General features: G+C 43.6%; 1 protein-coding gene across 5 annotated transcripts in view; it reads left to right on the top strand.

Moving 5' to 3' along the window:
* The window catches only part of tmem255a (transmembrane protein 255A), a 104,850-nt gene extending 92,872 nt beyond the window's left edge, over window positions 1-11,978 (top strand). For 4 of the 5 annotated variants that reach the window (XM_073057870.1, XM_073057869.1, XM_073057874.1 and 1 more), the window contains 2 exons: window positions 2,881-3,027; window positions 9,560-11,978. In XM_073057870.1, coding sequence (XP_072913971.1) covers window positions 2,881-3,027; window positions 9,560-9,712 — 300 coding nt within the window. In that variant the 3' untranslated portion in view covers window positions 9,713-11,978. Of the gene's footprint in view, window positions 1-2,552; window positions 2,855-2,880; window positions 3,028-9,559 lie in introns of those variants that run through there. The other variant, XM_073057871.1, reaches the window with a different exon arrangement.
* Window positions 11,979-18,918: the final 6,940 nt, after the last annotated feature.

Below are 18,918 nucleotides of genomic sequence, written 5' to 3'. Positions count from 1 at the left end.
AAAGCAGCAGAACGGAACCCGGGTCACTGGCTCTGTAATAGTGTTCCGCTAACCGCCACACTACCAAACACCCCTGTTTACTGCTGAACAATGGTAACAGACAACCAAAGGTCAATCGAGGAGGGTTTAAGAAATGTTATAATGAAGGAAACAGTAGACTGGAGAGGAGGCGTTTGACACAATCGGTAGTGGTAGAATATCATATTTCGCAGATGTAAAGGTAGAGGAATCCAGATAAATTGGAAAGCTATGGAGACTGGAGAGTGTTACAGAAATAGTGGAGGGGTGAGACCATGAGGAATTTGAAAAGAAAATAGGCTACTCTTAAAGTGAGCTGTTACTGAACTGAGAATGAGTGGGTGAGCACACGCAGAATAATGAGATGGTTTATTATTGAATTGAACTGAATTGACTTTATTTCTTACATCCTTCACATACATGAGGAGTAAAAATCTTTACGTTATGTCTCTGTCTAAATGTGCAACCATAGTAATTTGTAATAAATAGAACAGTCAATGTAACATAGAAATACACTCTAATCATCAGTGAGTTAATCAGTCTGATGGCCTGGTGGAAGAAGCTGTCCTGGAGCCTGTTGGTCCTGGCTTTTATGCTGTGGTACCATTTCCCGGACGGTAGCAGCTGGAATAGATTGTGGTTGGGGTGACTCGGGTCCCCGATGATCCTACGGGCCCTTTTTACACACCTGTCTTTGTAAATGTCCTGAATCATGGGAAGTTCACAACTACAAAATGCACTGGGCTGTCCGCACCACTCTCTGTAGAATCTTGCGATTAAGGGAGGTACAATTTCCATATCAGGCAGTGATGCAGCCAGTCAGGATGCTCTTAATTATGCTTCTGTAGAAAGTTCTTAGGATTTGGGGGCCCATACCAAACTTCCTCAACCATCTGAGGTGAAAGAGGCGCTGTTGTGCCTTTTTCACCACACAGATGGTGTGTGCAGATCACGTGAGGTCCTCGGTGATGTAGATGCCCAGGAACTTAAAGCTGTTTACCCTCTCAACCCCAGATCCATTGATGTCAATAGGGGTTAGCCCATCTCCATTCTTCCTGTAACCCACAATCAGCTCCTTTGTTTTTGTGACATTGAGGGAGAGGTTGTTTTCTTGACACCGCCGTGTCAGAGAGATGATTTCTTCCTTGTAGGCCACCTCGTTATCATTTGAGATTCGGCCAATCAATGTAGTGTCGTGGGCAAATTTAATTAGCAGATTGGAGCTGTGGGTGGCGACACAGTCATAGGTATACAGGGAGTAAAGGAGGGGACTTAGTACAGAGCCCTGAGAGGCTCCTGTATTGAGAGTCAGAGGGGTGGAGGTGAGGGAGCCCACACTTACCACCTGCCGGTGATCTGACAGGAAGTCCAGAATCCAGCTGCACAAAGCAGGGTCCAGGCCGAGGTCTCTGAGCTTCCTGTTGAGCCTGGATGGAATAATGGTGTTGAATGCTGAACAGTCGTCCAAGAACAGCACTCTCAGATAAGCACGTACCAAGATACAATGAGAAGCTTGTCTTGCATACTGTTCATACAAATCAGATCATTACACAGTGCATTGAGCTAGAATAAAGTAAAACAATAACAGTGCAGAATGAAATGTAAAAATACACAAAAGTTGCAGAGCAGGTAAACGATAAAGTGGAAGATCATAATGAGGTAGATTTTGAGGTCAAGAGTCCATCTCATCGTACAGCAGGTCCGTTAAAGATAACAGTGGGATTGCAGCTTTCCTTGAGCCTGGTGGTACGTGCTTTCAGGCGTTTGTATCTTCTCACTGATGGGGTGGGGATGTCTGGGGTGGGTGGGGTTTTTGAATATGCTGGGTGCTTTATCGAGGCAGTGAGAAGTATAGACAGAGTCTCTAGGGGGGAGACTAGTTCCTGCAATGTGCTGAGCTGTGTCCACAACTCTCTGCAGTTTCTTGTGGTCATGGGCAGAGCAGTTGTCACACCAAGCAAAGGTTGAGCTAGTATTCCTGGTAGGAATTGGTCGGTTGAGTGAATTAGAGTTCTGGGAAGCTAGTCAGCTGAACTCATATTTCCTGGAATGCCAAAGGCCGGTTTAATTGAGAGTTTTGAAAGATAGAAAGGTCCTGTGTTTGGTGAATTAAGGATAAGGAGTCAAGATATTCAGAAGTTCAATAACACTGAAAAAATGATCCAGATGCCAGTTTTTAATCAGTAGATGTAGATCTCACTGAACTTCATGGTCTGTGGATGAAACATTTGCAGAAGAGCTCAACAGGCATTGCCTCAGAGAAGCTATGTGATAAGCAGAAGGGGATTTATTTTTGTATAAGTAGTTTGAAACTACAAGCACAAATGCAAATCTGTACTTCTTATTACCAAGTAAAGTGATTTCTGTCACTACCATGCCCCAAATTTAGTGGATGCTTCCAGCATTCTGTCCATCTCTGGTGAACAGTTAATTAGGCTCCCAGATGTAGCAACAGAAAATGCTGAAAATGCACAGCTGATCTGAACTGAACAAAGGTTTAATTTTTACTTAAAATGTTAATTCTCTCTCCACAGATGCTGCCTGACCTACTACGTCTCTCCAGCAATTTCCATTTCTTTTGTTTTGAGATCTCCAGCGGCTCCACTTTTCTTTGGATTTTCTGGTTCCAGATGCAATGCCTTTCTTTCAGCCAAGTTTCAAAACTGAAGTATTCAGGATGTTTTTAATTTTTTCTAATGCTTTTAATTTTGTTTTCAAATGCACTAGACTGTTGCCTCAACGTCAGTTTGGGGATTTTTTTAACTGAGGTTGTTTGCAGTCATTGAGAGGGATTAAAAGTGTGAGCTTGACCAAGTGTTGGCTCAAGTGTTTATGCCCCTTCTCCTTCTACTGTTACTCCAGCAGACACCGACTGCTTCTCGTATTACCTACGCTCCCGAACCTCCGCCTCCACCCATAATGTGCGATCCTGGACAACAGATGCTGGCCTACACAAACTTCTACCCTGGGCCACCGCATCTACCACCTTACAGCCCATACGATATACAGGTACTTAGATAATAAGACTGTTTTATCAACATCACCGGTGAACGCTACACTCAGCGGCCACTTTATTAGGTACCAGAGCGGAACCCAGTGTGATCTACTGCTGCAGTAGCCCATCCACTTCAAGGTTCGACGTGTTGTGCATTCAGAGATGCTCTTCTGTACACCACTGTTGTAACACGTGGTTATCTGAGTTACTGTCACCTTCCTGTCAGTTTGAACCAGTCTGGCCTTTCTCCTCTGACCTCTCTTGTTAACAAGGCGATTTCGCCCACGGAACTGCTGCTCACTGGGTGTTTCTTTTGTTTCTCGCGTCATTCACTGTAAACTCTAGAGACTGCTGTGCTTGAAAATCCCAGATCAGCAGTTTCTGAGATACTCAAGCCACCCCATCTGGCACCAACAATTATTCCACGGTCAAAATCAATTAGATCGCACTTCTTCCTCATTCCGATGTTTAGTCCAGACAATAACTGAACCTCTTGACCATGCCTGCATGCCTTTATGCATTGATTATTGCCACATAATTGGCTGATTAGATATTTGCATTAACAAGCAAGTGTACCTAATAAAGTGGCCACTGAGTGCGTTTGTTACTGTGGTGGCAGCTCTGTGTATTCTTTGCTACTCTGCTGATTTCTGCTGCCCGATAGCAGTAAGACCAGAGCAGTACAGACTGCTACAACAGGGCAAATAAGATCCTGGGCTACGCTGGATGTTGGCCGAACCAGGGTTTTGACCCAAAACTTCGACTCTACCCTTTTCCTAGACGGTGCCTGGCCTGCTGAGTTCCTCCAGCACATTGTGTGTGTTGCTCGGATTTCCAGCGTCTGCAGATTGTTTGTAAGTGGATGCTGACCCTGGCCCTGAGCAATAAACGTGCTAGAGCACCAGTGTACCACTAGAGGTGCATGGTCAGTGAAAATGAGGTCTTACCTGCACTCCAAGTGGACATAAAAGATCACTATGCAACTTCAACCTGCAGCAGGGAATATTCCCAGTGTCCTGACCTCCTTTATTATCAACATAACACAACCTTACTGAAAGGGACAGTTTGTGCTGGATGTGACGAATGGATGACTAGAAGGATGTAGAGAAAGAGTTCTAAAGAAAAGTGGGTGCTGAACCCCTCTCTAAATTGCGGACAAGACCGACCGAATTCTGAAAAAGTAATATATACGGTGAATTCTGGTTAATTAGGACACATCGGGACCAGTACATTTTGGCACAATGAAGCAGCTGTCCCAATTAGCTGAAGTTTTATGGAAATAGTTAAAAAGGTACAAAAAGACAAACTCCCATTAAATGCGTACAAGTTATGTATTTAAATGAAATACAGAACAAATTAGAACAACACCAGTGTTACTACAGTGCTATTAAACTGTGTATTAGTTCCTAAAAGTTATCAATTCAGCTCTCACCTGTGGCTCCAAGTTTGCATGCAAACAACTGCACACCACGGGACTCTGCTTCCACAGATGGACTAAACCAGGTGAGGGCGGGCCTTATACCCCGGTGAATTCGGGTCATGCCTGTCATAGCATGTGAAGCCAGTTCTGGAGGACTGTGTGGGGAAGACCAACAGTGAGATCCAACAACCAGGAAGGTGGTTCTGCAACGCTTCATGGAGGGTGAAGTACATGGCAAGGCACAGAAGAACTCAAGGTCGTCTATCACAACCAAGGAAGACCCCAGAATTCGATGACTGCTTGTAACACTGGACCTAGACTTCCAAGGTCAAGGGAATAGTATGACCTCAATGCAACATCTTTCCCCTTTAAAAACTCTCCTGCATAGGCTTTACCGGTACTGTTGGATACGATGGAGAACCAACCTCCAATTGACATTGGAATTCATCCAGTATGCGCTACCGTGCTCTTCTGATTGACTCTAAATGAACAAAATCTGCGCAGACACCTGGTGTATAATAATGGATACTGGACTGCCTTCAAAGTTTAAAGTAAAATTATTATCAAAGTACATTTACATCACCATATACAACCCTGAGATTTGTTTTCTTGCAGGCATACTCTGTAGGTCCAAGAATCATAAGAGAATTAATGAAAGGCCACACCCGACAGGACAAACAACCAATGTGCAAAAGACAACAAACTGTGCAAATACAAAAGGAAAAAAGAAATAATAACAACAAAAAAATAAGCAATAAATATCAAAAACATGAGATGAAGAGCCAGTGGGGATAATTCCACTCAAAAGGAATTTGAGTGACTTTATCGCCACTGGTCAAGAGCCTGATGGTTGAGGGGTAATAACTGTTCCTGAACCTGGTGGTGTGAGTTCTGAGGTTCCTATACCTTCTTCCAGATGGCAGCAGCGAGAAGAGAGCATGACCTGTATGGTGGGGGTTCCTGATGATGGATGCTGCTTCCCTGCGATAGCAAGCCGTCTAGATATGCTCAGTGGTGGGAAGGGCTTTACCCATAATAGACTGAGTCATATCCTCTGCTTTTTGTAGGATTTTGCATTCAAGGGGCATTGGTGTTTTCATACCAGACTGTGATGCAACCAGTCAGTATACTCTCCGCCACTCATCTATCAAAGTTTGTCTAAGTTTTAGAAGTCATGCTGAAGCTTCGCAAACTCCTAAGAAAGTAGAGGAGCTGCCATGCTTTCTTCGTAATTGCGGTTACGCACTAGGCCAGGCGCAGATCTTCTGAAAGTACAATACTGAGGAATTTAAAGTTGCTGTCCCTCTCCACTTCTGATCCCCTGATGAGTACAGGCTCATGGACCTCAGGTTTCCACCTCCTGAAGTTAATAATCAGCTCCTTGATCTTGCTGACATTGAGTAAGAGGTTGTTGTTGTGACACCACCCGGCCAGATTTTCAGTCTCCCTCCTATATGCTGATTCATCACCACATGTGATTTGGCCAACGACAATGGTGTCGTCAGCAAAATTAAATATAGCTTTGGAGCTGTGGTTAGCCACGCAGTTGTAAGTGAGTGGAGCAGGGACCGAAGCACCACAGCCTTATGCTGCACCTGTGTTGATGGAGATTGTTGCCAATCCAAATTGATTGGGGTCTGCAAGTGATGAAATTGAGGATCCAGGTGCACAAGGAAGTATAGAGGCTTAGGACTTGAAGCTTATGATAAGTTTTGAGGGGATGATGGTACTGAATGCAGAGCTGTAGTTGATAAAGAGCATCCTGATGTACGCATCTTTGCTGTCCAGATGTTCCAAGGTTGAGTGAAGAGCCACTGAAGTGGTATCTGCTGTGGACCTGCTGTACTGGTAGGCAAATTGGAGTGGATCCAAGTTATTTCTCAGGCAGGAGGTGATGTGTTTCATCACCAGCCTCTCAAAACACTTCATCACAGAGGATGTAAGTGCTACAGTACAATGACCTTTGAGGCATTCATACAATGCTTTCAACAATTGCATCCTCCAAGTCTTCATTTTCATTGTAACATTTAAGCTGGTTGTCGACACCTTCAAATTCTTCATAGGTCCTAACTTGTTGAAGTAGTGAAATAGTTTCATTTTCACTCCTGGCTGTCTCTGGTATCTCCAGCCTGAATGCTTGAAACCACAGTGAGCAAAACAGTTCCGAATTGTCTTACTGCTTATTTCTTGTCAGCTATCAGTGACCAAAATCACAGCATTTTGAACACAAACGCACGCAACTAACGCTATTTAAAAACTGTTCGCTCTAAGCTTGGTGTAGTGTCCGAAGGTCACACAGGTGCAAGCACAGACCCTATTTAGAAGCTGTTCAGCAACAGTCTTCTGTCTCAGTTAAGTCGAATAGTGTCCCAAATAAATGAAGGGAGTCCCGGCTTTTCTCAATGAGTTATTGTTTTTTAAGAGTTGTTCAAAATAAGTGACTGCCCTGATTAACCAATGACCCAATTAACTGGAATCCACTGTACTTGCTATTCTAATTGTGGTAATTTGCAAAGTGAGTAGAGGGATGTCTGAGCCACAAGAACAGCTAAAAGTGCAGCTGAATTAGAATCAAAATCAGGCTTACTATCACTGACATTAGTTGTGAAATGTGTTGTTTTGTGGGAGCTGTGCATTGCCAGCATAAAAAATAACTATTATAAGTTACATTAAAAATTAATTAACAGTGCAAACGAGGAATCGTGAGGTAGTAGAACATAGGAGAGTACAGTACAGGAATGGGCCATTCAGCTACAAAGCAAGCTGAATACACCCAAACACTAATCCCTCCTACCTGTACCATTCCATATCCCTCAGAATCAGAATCAGGTTTATTATCACCGGCATGTGACGTGAAATCTGTTAACTTAGCAGCACCTTCCTTACATCCATGTGCCTATCCAAACACCTCTTAAAAGCCTCTAATGTATTTGCCTCTACCACCAAACCAGACAGTGCATTCTAGGCATCCACCACTCTCTGAGTAAAAAACTTAACCCTCATACCCCCCTTGAACCCACCCACTCTCACCTTCAATGCGTGCCCTCTGGTATTAAGCATTTCCACCCTGGGAAACAGATACTCTCTGTCCACTCTATCTATGCCTCCTATAATCTTGTAAACCGCTATCAGATCTCCCCTCAGTTTCCGACGCTCCAGAGAAAACAACCCAAGTTTGTCCAGCCTCTCGTGAAAGATCATGCCCTCTAAACCAGGCAGCATGCTGGAAAACCTCTTCTGCATCCTCTCCAAAGCCTCAACGTCCTTCCTATAGTGGGGTAACCAGAACTGTATGCAATACTGTAAACGTGGTCTAACCAGAGTTTTATAAAGTTGCAACATAACCTCCTGACTTTTGAACTCAGTGCCTTGACTAACATAAGCAAGCATTCCATAAGCCTTCTTAACCACCTTGTCAACCTGTGTAGCCACCTTCAAGGAGCTAATAATTTTGATCATGGGATCTCTCTGCTCAGCAACACTGCCCTTAACACTGCACTGTGTTTTGCATTTGCCCTACCGAGGTGCAACACCTCACATTCATCTGGGTTCATAGACTGTTCAGAAGTCTGATGGCAGAGGGGGTGAAGCTGTTCCTGAAACTGTATTGCTACGTGTGGGTATGAATTTCAAAGGCTGCAACATACATTCAATAGGAGACCATGAGGGGAAGTTGTGAGGTCACTAGATAATCGCGTATGGGTGATGAACTGAGACCCTCTGTTGGCTGGGGTTGACCATGGATATTGCATCCTCGCTGATTACATGATACGCATACCAGGGCAGTATGATATGGAGAGCAAGTTACTGCCCACGCAGCAGGCTCCCCCTCTCCACGTAGCTGATAAATCCAAAGGAACGGCAGAGACCAACACAGTTTGGCACCAGCGGCACTGCAGGAGTTGTCAGCCTGTGTTGAACTCAACGTAGGATTGCCTTAGGGACACCAGATCCAGATTTTATCCTCGAGGTTTAATCCCGAAGCCTTCCCCATGAGTGGGTATAGCCGCAAAGCAGCGGAGGCTTGAGATCAGAGTTTTCCTTCGAGATGAGCTGCCAACCATGGCCGATGAGCCCCATATACCCAAAGCAACTGGTTTTCAGGCCCTTGCCCCTTCTCCTGTCCAGAGAAACAGTTCCACTAAGTGAAGGCCTATCGACTTGGTAGTCATAGGCTATTTAAGACATATGGCACTGGGAGCATCAGATAGATCATGTTTGGTGTTTAATGTCAACTAGGATGTATTTATAGGAGTTTTAAAATAATTTTTTAGAGCTGATAAGCTAGACTTCCGTGAGACATTCATGGCAGAAGAGATTCTGCAAATGCTGGTATTTGAGAGTAAGACATACAAAATGCTGGAGGAATTCAGCAGGTCAGGCACCCACGGAGAGGAATAAACACTCGATGTTTTGGGCTGAGACCTCTCATTGGGGCTGGGAAGGAAGGGAGAAGAAGCCAGAATAAGGTGGGTCGGTGGGGGTGGGGGGGGGTGCTGGGAAGTAATACAAGCTGGCTAGTGATAGGTGGAGCTAGATGCAGGGAAGGTAGGTGAAATAAAAAAGCTGGGCGGTGATAGGTGGAAAAGGTAAAGGGCTGAAGAAGGGATTTGACAGGAGAGGAGAGTGGACCATAAGAGAAAGGGAAGGAGCAGAACATGAGAGGGAGGTGAGGATAAGAGAATAGATGAGAGGAATGGGAAAAGAGAGAAAGGGGAGGGGGAGAAATTACTGGAAGTTAGAGAAATCGATGTTCATGCCTTTAGGTTAGAAGTTAACCAGCCAGAATATGAGGTGTTGCCTTTCTAAGTTGAGAGCAGTTCCATTAGAAATTGCTTTTGGTAGCAACAAATAGCTCCATTCTAGATTTCTCTTCATAAGATTTGCTATTGGGTTTTTTGTTAGGGTGACTGTTGTTATATGGCTTTAAGTATTTTTCAATTAATATGTCTCTATTCCTGTATAAACGAAAGGCACCATAATAACAGATGTTCATGTTTTGGCAACTGAAAAATCCCATCCATGATTTCTATATATTTGATGTTATTTATCATGTAAACAACAAATCATCATCCAGTAAGTGGGCTGCATTGAGTAATATTGATTGATTCCTTTCTCTGTAACAGCACCCCAGTATATTCTCGGCCTCGACACCGTCTGATGATTCACAGTCCATTTCACAGTCTGCTTCAAGTTACATGTGGCCACCAAACACTCCTCCTCGCTACTCCCCAGCATACTTCCCACCCGACGAAAAGCCGCCGCCTTACACGCCGTAGATCTGTGACCTTCCTCCCATGACCAGCACAGGCTTGGTCGAGCTGAAGACCTCTACGACAAGAGCAGCGGCCGCACGGATCACCACATGACTCTGTGCGATCCCTCTCACCACCCGCTCTCGCTGCAGTGAATTTTATGAGAGGAACTTACCTGTACAAAACAAAAACAAAACCATCAGCGTATCATCCTGCTACCTATTGTTAAGGGTATGTTAATCTTTATTTGTTGGAAAATAATTCACTTATTACTCAAGGTTACAGTGAATAAAAAGCAAAGAAACAATTTTGGAAATTCAAGGTCCATTGGCGGTGTCATTTAACCCTTGATCCAAAGAAGAAACGAGCTTAAGGAGTTAACTGCTCCATCCTATTTTCCTAGGTTGCTAATTTATTGATAAAGGCAGACATACTATATGTACTTTATAACTGATAGTCTATTTTTAGCTTTATGGTATTAACTTCCCCTGTGACTTTTTTTAACCCATTGAAATCCCTACTTTTTACTAATCTGCATTGCTGTTTACAAAGATATTGTGTATATTCTTGGTGTCTAGATAAATGATACAATGCTGCTGTTATCAAGTAGATGTGTACTAACAGAGGCTTATTTTCGTACTATGTACTGGTGGTACACCAGGTTGGTGTGCTGGAATATTAGTCCATTATCTTTCCTTCTTACCACAGCACAAGCCACGCAGACCGAGTTTGGTTGTTCTGTTGAGCTGATTTCCATGTTTCTCTCTCTCTCTCTCTCTCTCTCTCTCTCTCTCTCTCTCTCTCTCTCTCTCTCTCTCTCTCTCTCTCTCTCTCTCTCCCTCTCTCCCTCTCTCCCTCTCTCCCTCTCTCCCTCTCTCCCTCTCCCTCTTCCTCTTCCTCTCCTCTCCCCCCTCCCCCCTTGCACTAAGTGGAGAAAATCATCTGGGTTTCCAACTCTAACTCCTTGTGCGAAGGTAGCATTAGAAAACAGAGGATAAGGCTCAGATCTTCCATGGGTCAGTATTCACAGGAGGAATGCTCCTAATGTTCTTAGAAGAAAACAAAATGTCTGTGGTTAGGAGAGGAATTAAGAAAATTTAATTTCCTTTTCACAACTGAAACACCTTCCTTGAAACAAGGAGGTAAAGTCATAAAAAATAAAGTTATGTTATTAGTAGCTGAACTCTAGCAGTAACTCTTTTGTGGCATTATTAACATGGTAAACAACTACAGGACTATTATCAGACAAAATCTAATACCAAGCCACAGTAGGGTCGGTTGCTAAAAACTTGGTGAAAGAGGCAGGTTTTAGGTAGCTTGTTAAAGAAATAGAGGGAGATGGAGTAGGGGAGAGACCTTGCTTACATCCTTGGCAGCTGAAGACAGTGACAGAATTGAGCAAGTAGCCAAGATTAGTGGAAATCAGATTAACTGAGGCTGGAGAATTGGAATTGGAAATGGTTTATTATTGTCACATGCAGTGAAAAGTGTTTTGTGCATACTGTCATACAGATCAGATCATCACATGGTGCATTAAAGCAGAACAAGGTGAAACAATAACAATACCGAATAAAGCATAACGGCTACAGAGAAAGCGCAGTGCAGGTAAACAACAAGGTACATCATCATAACGAGGTAGATTGTGAGATCAAGAGTCCAATTTACCTTACTAGGGAACTACTTCATAGTTTTCTAACAGCGGGATAGAAGCTATCCTTGACCCTGGGGGTATGTGCTTTCAGGCTTTTGTATCTTCTACCCAGTGGAACAGGGGAGGAGAGATATGTTTGGGTTGAACGGGGTCTTTGATTACGCTGGCTGTGTTACTGAGGCAGCGAGAAGCATAGGCTGAGACATGAGATGCCGAGTCTGCAACTTCTTGTGATTTAAGGGACAGGAAGGCTTTAATAATACGTTCCTCAACCGAGAGAAGGCACGCCTGCAAGAGCAGAGGTGAGGAGCAAATGGGACTTGGTGGGAGTTTGGCCAGCTGTTTACTGAATACCACCTCCACAGAGATCCGATGACTCAATACTGTGCAAACCTTTTGTGGCAAAATCAGGGAACAGAAAATATTTTCTTTGATGACTGCTTAAGAGGTGACAACCGAAAAAAAATGTGTTTGTGCTGTAGAAGAAGACAAATACCTCTAATTGTGGTAGTTTTGAAAAATCACTCGGCATACTCCTTTCTCTGAGGACATTGATGGGAGTGGTAAAGCTACATAAACACTGATTATACTATTTAAAAGCATTCAAATCATGCCATTAAAACATGTCTGTGCAATGTTCTACTTCAGTAACTATCATTTTTTTACACTACACATCGTCTGTTACACTGCAGTTTATTGCCTCAATCCAAGGACACGATTGGTTTGGTTCACGGGGTCTGCCACAGAAACTGGTAAGTCTGGGGTCTGAGATTGGGTGGACACTCTCCAAGCCTGGGGAGTGGCTGAGAAGGAGACCGGAGAACCCCAAACTGGAAGAGAGTGAGGTAAATGGGCCATTCTGGTAAGGTCTGGACTCCAGGGAGTCATAAAGAACTACAGCCCAAAGGCAGGCTGAGGTCACCTACCTGCGCTCGGACCCTTCTTATCCATGTGCCTATCCAAACTTCTCTTAAGTGTTACAATTGTAGCCACATCCACCCCTTCTGCTGGCTGTTTGTTCCACACTCTCACTCCCCTCCGAGTGAAGATGTCCCACTTCAGCTTCCTCTGTAGCATTTTACCTTTCACCCTAAACCTATGCCCTCCTCTTCTGACCTCACACAACATGAGGGGAAAAAGCCTGTATACATTCACTCTCTCTATACCCCTCATAATTTTATATACTTCTATAAGAGTCCCCATCGTTCTTCAGAGAACAAAGTCCTAACCTATTCAACCTTTCCCTCTAACTCAGGTCAAATTCTTGCAATGTCTTTATAAGCTTTACCTGCATTATTTCAAGCTTCCAAAATAGGTAATTCCTCAGGCGTAGAATTGTTGCACCCTAGAGAGCAGGACAATACACTGATCTGAGTCTGAAGGGTATGGGCCGAGTGAGTTAGTGTGGGTGTGATGGGCTGAATGGCCCTTCTGTAACACCCCCGGTGACTCTGAAATGACAGCAACATCAGGGTCTCACAGTTGCCCAATTTAACTTGGACATCCTGGTTTCTAGTGGTCTTCCAATCCTTGTCCATGGGATGCCCTGTTTTGAAGCTTTCTCCTCTACACACAAGGAAAATCAATAAATTGAATCAGAATCAGGTTCGTTATCAGCTTAAGTTTATTATCTTAAGACCGTAAGGCATACAGTCAGAATTTGGCCATTTGGCCCCTCGAGTCTAAATCTGCCATTTCTTCATGGCTGATTTATTATCCTGCTCAACCCCATTCTCCTGCTTTCTCCTCGTTGCCTTTGATGCCTTTACTAATCAAGAATCTATCAACCTCCGCTTTAAATACACCCAATGACTTGACCTTCACAGCCGTCTGAATCAATGAATTCCACAGGCTTACCACCCTCTGGCTAAAGAAATTCCTCCTCATCTCTGTTCTAAATGGACGTCCCTCTGCTCTGATGCTGCGCCCTCTGGTCTGAGATTCGCACACCATAGGAAACATCCTCTCCACATCCGCTCTACCCAGGCATTTCTATATTCGATAGGTTTCAATGAGATCCCCCTCATTCTTCTAAACTCCAGCCAGTACCGACCCAGAGCCATCAAACACTGACATATATTGTGAAGTGTGTCATTTAGTGGCAGCAGTACATAAATTACAATAAGAAATGTAAAAAAATATCGTGCAAAAAGAGAGCAAAATAGTGAGGTGGAGTTTATGGGCCAATCAGAAATCTGTGTGTCTTCAGGCTTCTGTACCTCCTCCCTGATGAAAAATGGACATTTTTACGACATTTTCATATATTTATGTATTAGTCTTCTCATAAAATATTCTGAAAATGTTTGTGTAGTTAGTCATTCCGGATTGGTAACTCCTATTTAAGAAGCAGCAAGGCGGTGCAGCTATTAATGTAGTCTGCTCTCACAACTGGAGATGACTATCTAAGTAGTCATCTCCAGTAACGAGGCTTTGTTGCCCAAGATCTGGAAATCAGTATTTGGATGCCAACCATAATTACAGTGAAATGGACTGTCTGCTTTTAAAACAAATCAGATTTACTGTGGAGTATAATTGGCATCACAATAATATTTCACCATATAAAGAAATGTAGTTTCTCGAAGAGAAGATAAAGATTAACGTTCAAAGTAAATTTATTATCAGTGTGCATACATGTCACCATATAGAACCCTGAGATTCTTTTTCTTGCAGGCATACTCAGTAAGTCTATAGGACAATAACCACAACAGAATCAGTGAAAGAAAGCCCAGTGTGGGCGACCAGCCAGAGTGCAGACGACAACAAACTGTGCAAATACAAACTGTAGAAATAATAACAATAAACAAATACAGAATAAGTATCAAGAACACAAGATGAAGAGTCCTTGAAAGTGAGTCCATTGTTTGTGGGAACATTTCAGTGATGGGTCAAGTGAAGTTATCCCCTTTGGTTCAAGAGCCTGAGGGTTGAGGGGTATAACTTCCTGAACCTGGTGGTGTGAGTCCTGAGGCTCCTGTACCTTCTTCTACCTGCGAGGCAGCGGTGAGAAGAGAGCATGGCCTGGGTGGTGGGGGTCCCAGGACATTAGCTTTATTTGTCATATGTGCCGGCCCTTTGACCCAGTATATCAGTGCCTGACATAATGCAGAATTAAATCAATTTTCTTCAGCATATACACAATCCATATCCCTCCATTCCCTGCATTTTCATACTGCTTATTCCACAAATCTGAACAGCACCACCATCACCATGCTCTCCGGCTCCCTCCAATGCCACTAATGTGAGCACATTAGCCACAGAATATGGAGGGGTCAAGTCATAAGGGGCGAGTGCTTCAGTATGTGCTGGTGGGGAGGTCAACGTGGGCAACTCCAGGGGCTGATGCACGGCAGACTATTGGGGAACACTAACATCAGTATGGGATTCTGCAGGACAGTGGCACGTTTTGAATTCGAGCTGTGAGGTAATATTGCAGCTCGACAAAACTGGTTAAACCGCACTTGGAGTACTGTGTTCAGTTCTGGTCGCCCCATGTGGAAGCTTTAGGAAGGATGTGGAAGCATTAGTGAGAGTTCAGAGGAGATTTACGAGGATGCTGCCAGGATTAAAGAGCATGTCTTGTGAAGGAAGGTTGAGTGAGCTAAGGCTTTTCTCTTTCAAGTGAAGGATAGTGAAAGACAACTTGATAAAGGTCTACTAAAAGACATGGGAGCAGAATTCGGCTATTCAGTTCATCGAGCCTGCTCCATCATTCCATCATATCAGATTTATTATCCCTCACGACCCCATTCTCTTGCCTTCTCCCCATACATTTGACGTGCTGACCAATCAAACATCTGTCAACTCCACTTTAAATACACTCAATCAGTTGGCCTCCACAGCTGTCTGAGACAATGAATTCCACAGATTCGCCATCCTCCTCATCTCTGCTCTAAGCATTCATCCCTCTATTCCTAGGCTGTACTCTCTGGTTCTAGACTCACCTACTATGGGAAACACCCTCCTCACATCCACTTATCTGGGCCTTTCAATATTTGATAGGTTTTAATAAGATCCCCCGTCATTCTTCTAAACTTCAGCAAGTACAGGCCCAGAGCCATCAAACACTCCTCGTGTTAACCCTTTCATTCCTGGACTCATTCTCATGGACCTCCTCTGGACCCTCGCCAATGCCAGCACGTCTTTTCTTAGATAAGGGGCCCAAAACTGCTCACAATACTCTGTGTGGCCTGACCAATGCCTCAGCATTACATCCTTGCTGTTATGTTCTCATGCATTTGAAATGAATGCTAGCATTGCATTTGCCTTCCTTACTGACTCAACCTGCAAGTTAACCTTCAGGGAATTCTGCACAAGGACTCCCAGATCCCTTTGCACCTCTGATTTTTGATTTTTTTCCCCCATTTAGAAAATAGTCTATGCCTTTATTCCTTCTACCAAAGTGCATTTCCCTATTCATTACTCCATCAGCCATTTCTTTGCCCATTCTCCCAATCTGTCTAAAGCCTTCTGCAGACTCCCTGCTTCCTCAACACTACCTGCCCCTTCACCCATCTTCATTCCATCCGCAAACATGGCCACAAAGCCATGTCACCCAAATCATTGACATACAAAGTGATAAGGAGCAGCCCTAACACTGACCCCTGTGGAATATCAACCAGTAATGGTGCCCTTTACTCCCACGCCCACTCTTTGCCTCTTGTCAGTCAGCCAATCTTCTTTCCATGCTAGTATCTCTCCTGTAATACCATGGGCTCTTGTTACGCAGCTTGATGTGTGGCACCTTGTCAAAGGCCTTCTTGCCAGCCATGGTTGCCTCATCCTCCCTTTAGAATACTTCTTCATCTTTAGGATGTTTCTATTTCTGTGCCTCCCAAAATGCCCCAGAAACCCCAGCCATTGCTGTTCTGCCATCATCCCTGCCAGTGTCCCCTTCAATCAACTTTGGCCAGCTCTTCTCTCATTCCTCTGTAATTCCATTCACTCCACTGTAATACTGATACATCTGACTTTATCTCTTTTCTCTCAAACCACAGGGTAAATTGTGTCATATTATGATCACTGTCTCCTAAGGGCTCCTTTACCTTAAGCTCCCTAATTAAATCTGGTTCATTACACAATATCCAATCAAGAATTGCCTTTCCCCTAGTGGGCTCAATCACAAGCTGCTCTAAAAAGCCATCATAGGCATTCTACAAATGTCATCTCTTGGGATCCAGCACCAACCTGATTTTTCGAGTCTAACTGCATATTGAAATCCTCCATGACTATCATAACATTGCCTTTATAAGAGGGAGAGATAGAATTGACAACCAGGGACTTTTTTTTTCCCAGAGCAGAAATGGTTATCATGAGGGTGTAAACTTTAGTGTTTCAAACAAAGTATAGTGAGAACTTCAGAGGTAGGTTGTGTACACAGAGAGTGGAAGGTGTTACCTGGGGTGGTAGTAGAGGCTGATACATTAGGGACATTTAAGAGACTCTTATTCAGGCAAATGGATTAAAGAAAAATAATGAGCTATATTGGAGGGAGGCATTAGATTGATCTTGGAGTAGGCTAAAGAGTTGGCACAGCACAGTGGGCTGAAGGGCCTGTACTGTGCTGTAATGTTCTATGTATGTTCATAAATCAATCAGGAACAGCAGTGTGTCAGAGGGTCACAGAAACAGCCGTGACAGTTTGCTGCTAGTTAACACCGACGATGCATTTCACTGTATATTTCAATGGACTTGTGATAAATTAATCTGAATCTGAATTTGAGCTGGACACTTTTGGTGAGGAGAGGGAATAGAGCTGTATTAGAGGGTCTATACAGAGACATAGCTTGGTAGGTTGTCCATGCAGGCATTTGGCACTAATTAGGAAATCTTAAATGCAACTTACTGGAGCGTAGAAAGTCAAACACCTAATCCTGGAGGAGCCAGAAACGTACATATACTTGAACAGGTGAGACCGCCGCCTCTTCTGTTTTGTTTGAGGGGGTCAGAGGCCAATAAAAAGAGCAATGGATTTATCAAATTTTGGGGAATAATCATCCCAATAAGGAATTCAAGACCAGCACTAAGAGGTAGGTGTTACAGGTAAGACGGATCGGAAGTTAAAGATCTAATATCCATAATAACAATGTCCATTTATATATTCAAGAGATCTGCAGATGCTGGAAATCATGAACAACAAGACAGAAAATGCTGGAGGAACCCACCAAGTCAGACTGCATTTATAGAGGGGAATAACAGCTGATGTTTCAGGCTGTGACCCTTCATCGACTGGAAAGGAAGGGGACAGAAGCCAGAATAAGAAGGTAGGGACAGAGGGGAAGGGGTACCAGTTGGCAGGTGGTAGGTGAGATCAGATGAGAGGGAAGGTAGGTGGGTGGGGAGAGGGGATGAAGTAAGCAGGGAGGGGATAGGTGGAAGAGGTAGAGGGCTGAAGAAGGAGAGAACAGTGGACCATGGCAGGAAGGGAAGGAGGAAGAGAACTAGAGAGAGGTCATGGTTAGTGAAGTGGTGAGAGGGTATCAAGAATGGGGAATGGAAAAAGAGTGAAGGGGGCAGGAAATTACTGGCAGAGAAATCAATATTTATGCCATCAGGTTGGAAGTTATTTACTGTATATGGTGCTTTTAATGTTGTAAAATGGCTCTATGGCATTATGGCACACAGCTGCAGAAGGAGACATTAGGACTGATAACCGAAGGCTTGGTCAGAGAGCAAAGCTTTAAGGAACTTTAAAAGGAGGAAAGAGAAGCCTCAGAGCTGGGGACTGAGGTTACTAAAGAGATAGCTTCCCAGAGCTGGAGACTGAGGATCCCGAAGAGGCAGCCATGACTAAACCCAGGGCTTCACAAGCCAAGGCTCAGGATTGTATAACAGCACTTCCACAGGACAAAATGTATGAAATGTATTGAATGCATTCTGGTGAACTGTATTGGGGGTAGAAATACTGAAATAATAAAGCACTATAACGAGTTATTTTCATCTCTTGACAAATCTTTTAAGCTGATGCGATAATACATCAAGAACCCAAAGTTGGTATTTTTATGAGAAAAGACTGCTAATAAACTCATTTTTCTTTGGTCTTGATTTTAAAAATTTCAGTATGTTCCACATTCCTCATGTATAAAACCACATTTTTAAGAAACCTCAAAAGAAAAATCTAAAAATGTGTGGTTTATTGTCAAGAATCAAGTTTCAAATTTTGCAAACCTACAACATGATAAATTTCCACAGACGCAAGACCTTAAGACATAGAAACAGAATTAAACCATTTGGCCCATCGAGTCTGGTCTGCCATTTCATATTGGCTGATCCAATTTTCCTCAGCCCTATTCTCCTGCCTTCCTTCCCATGTCCCCTCATGCCCTGACCAATCACCAATCTATTAATCTCTGCCTTAAATATATAATAAAGACTTGGCCTTCACAGCTGCCTGTGGCACTGAATTCCACAGATGCACCACTCTGGCGAAAGAAATTCCTCCTCATTTCCATTGTAAAAGTACTCTTCTCTATCCTGAGACTGTGTCCTCTGGTCTTAGCCTCTCCCACCATGGGAATCATCCTCTCTACATCCACTCTATCAAGGCCTTTCACCATTCGATGAAAGGGCTTCAATGAGGTCA

This window comes from Hemitrygon akajei, chromosome 10, assembly GCF_048418815.1.
Source record: "Hemitrygon akajei chromosome 10, sHemAka1.3, whole genome shotgun sequence".
Taxonomy (NCBI): domain Eukaryota; kingdom Metazoa; phylum Chordata; class Chondrichthyes; order Myliobatiformes; family Dasyatidae; genus Hemitrygon; species Hemitrygon akajei.
Note: the sequence above shows the minus strand (reverse complement) of the source record. Positions and strands in the feature narration are given on the sequence as shown.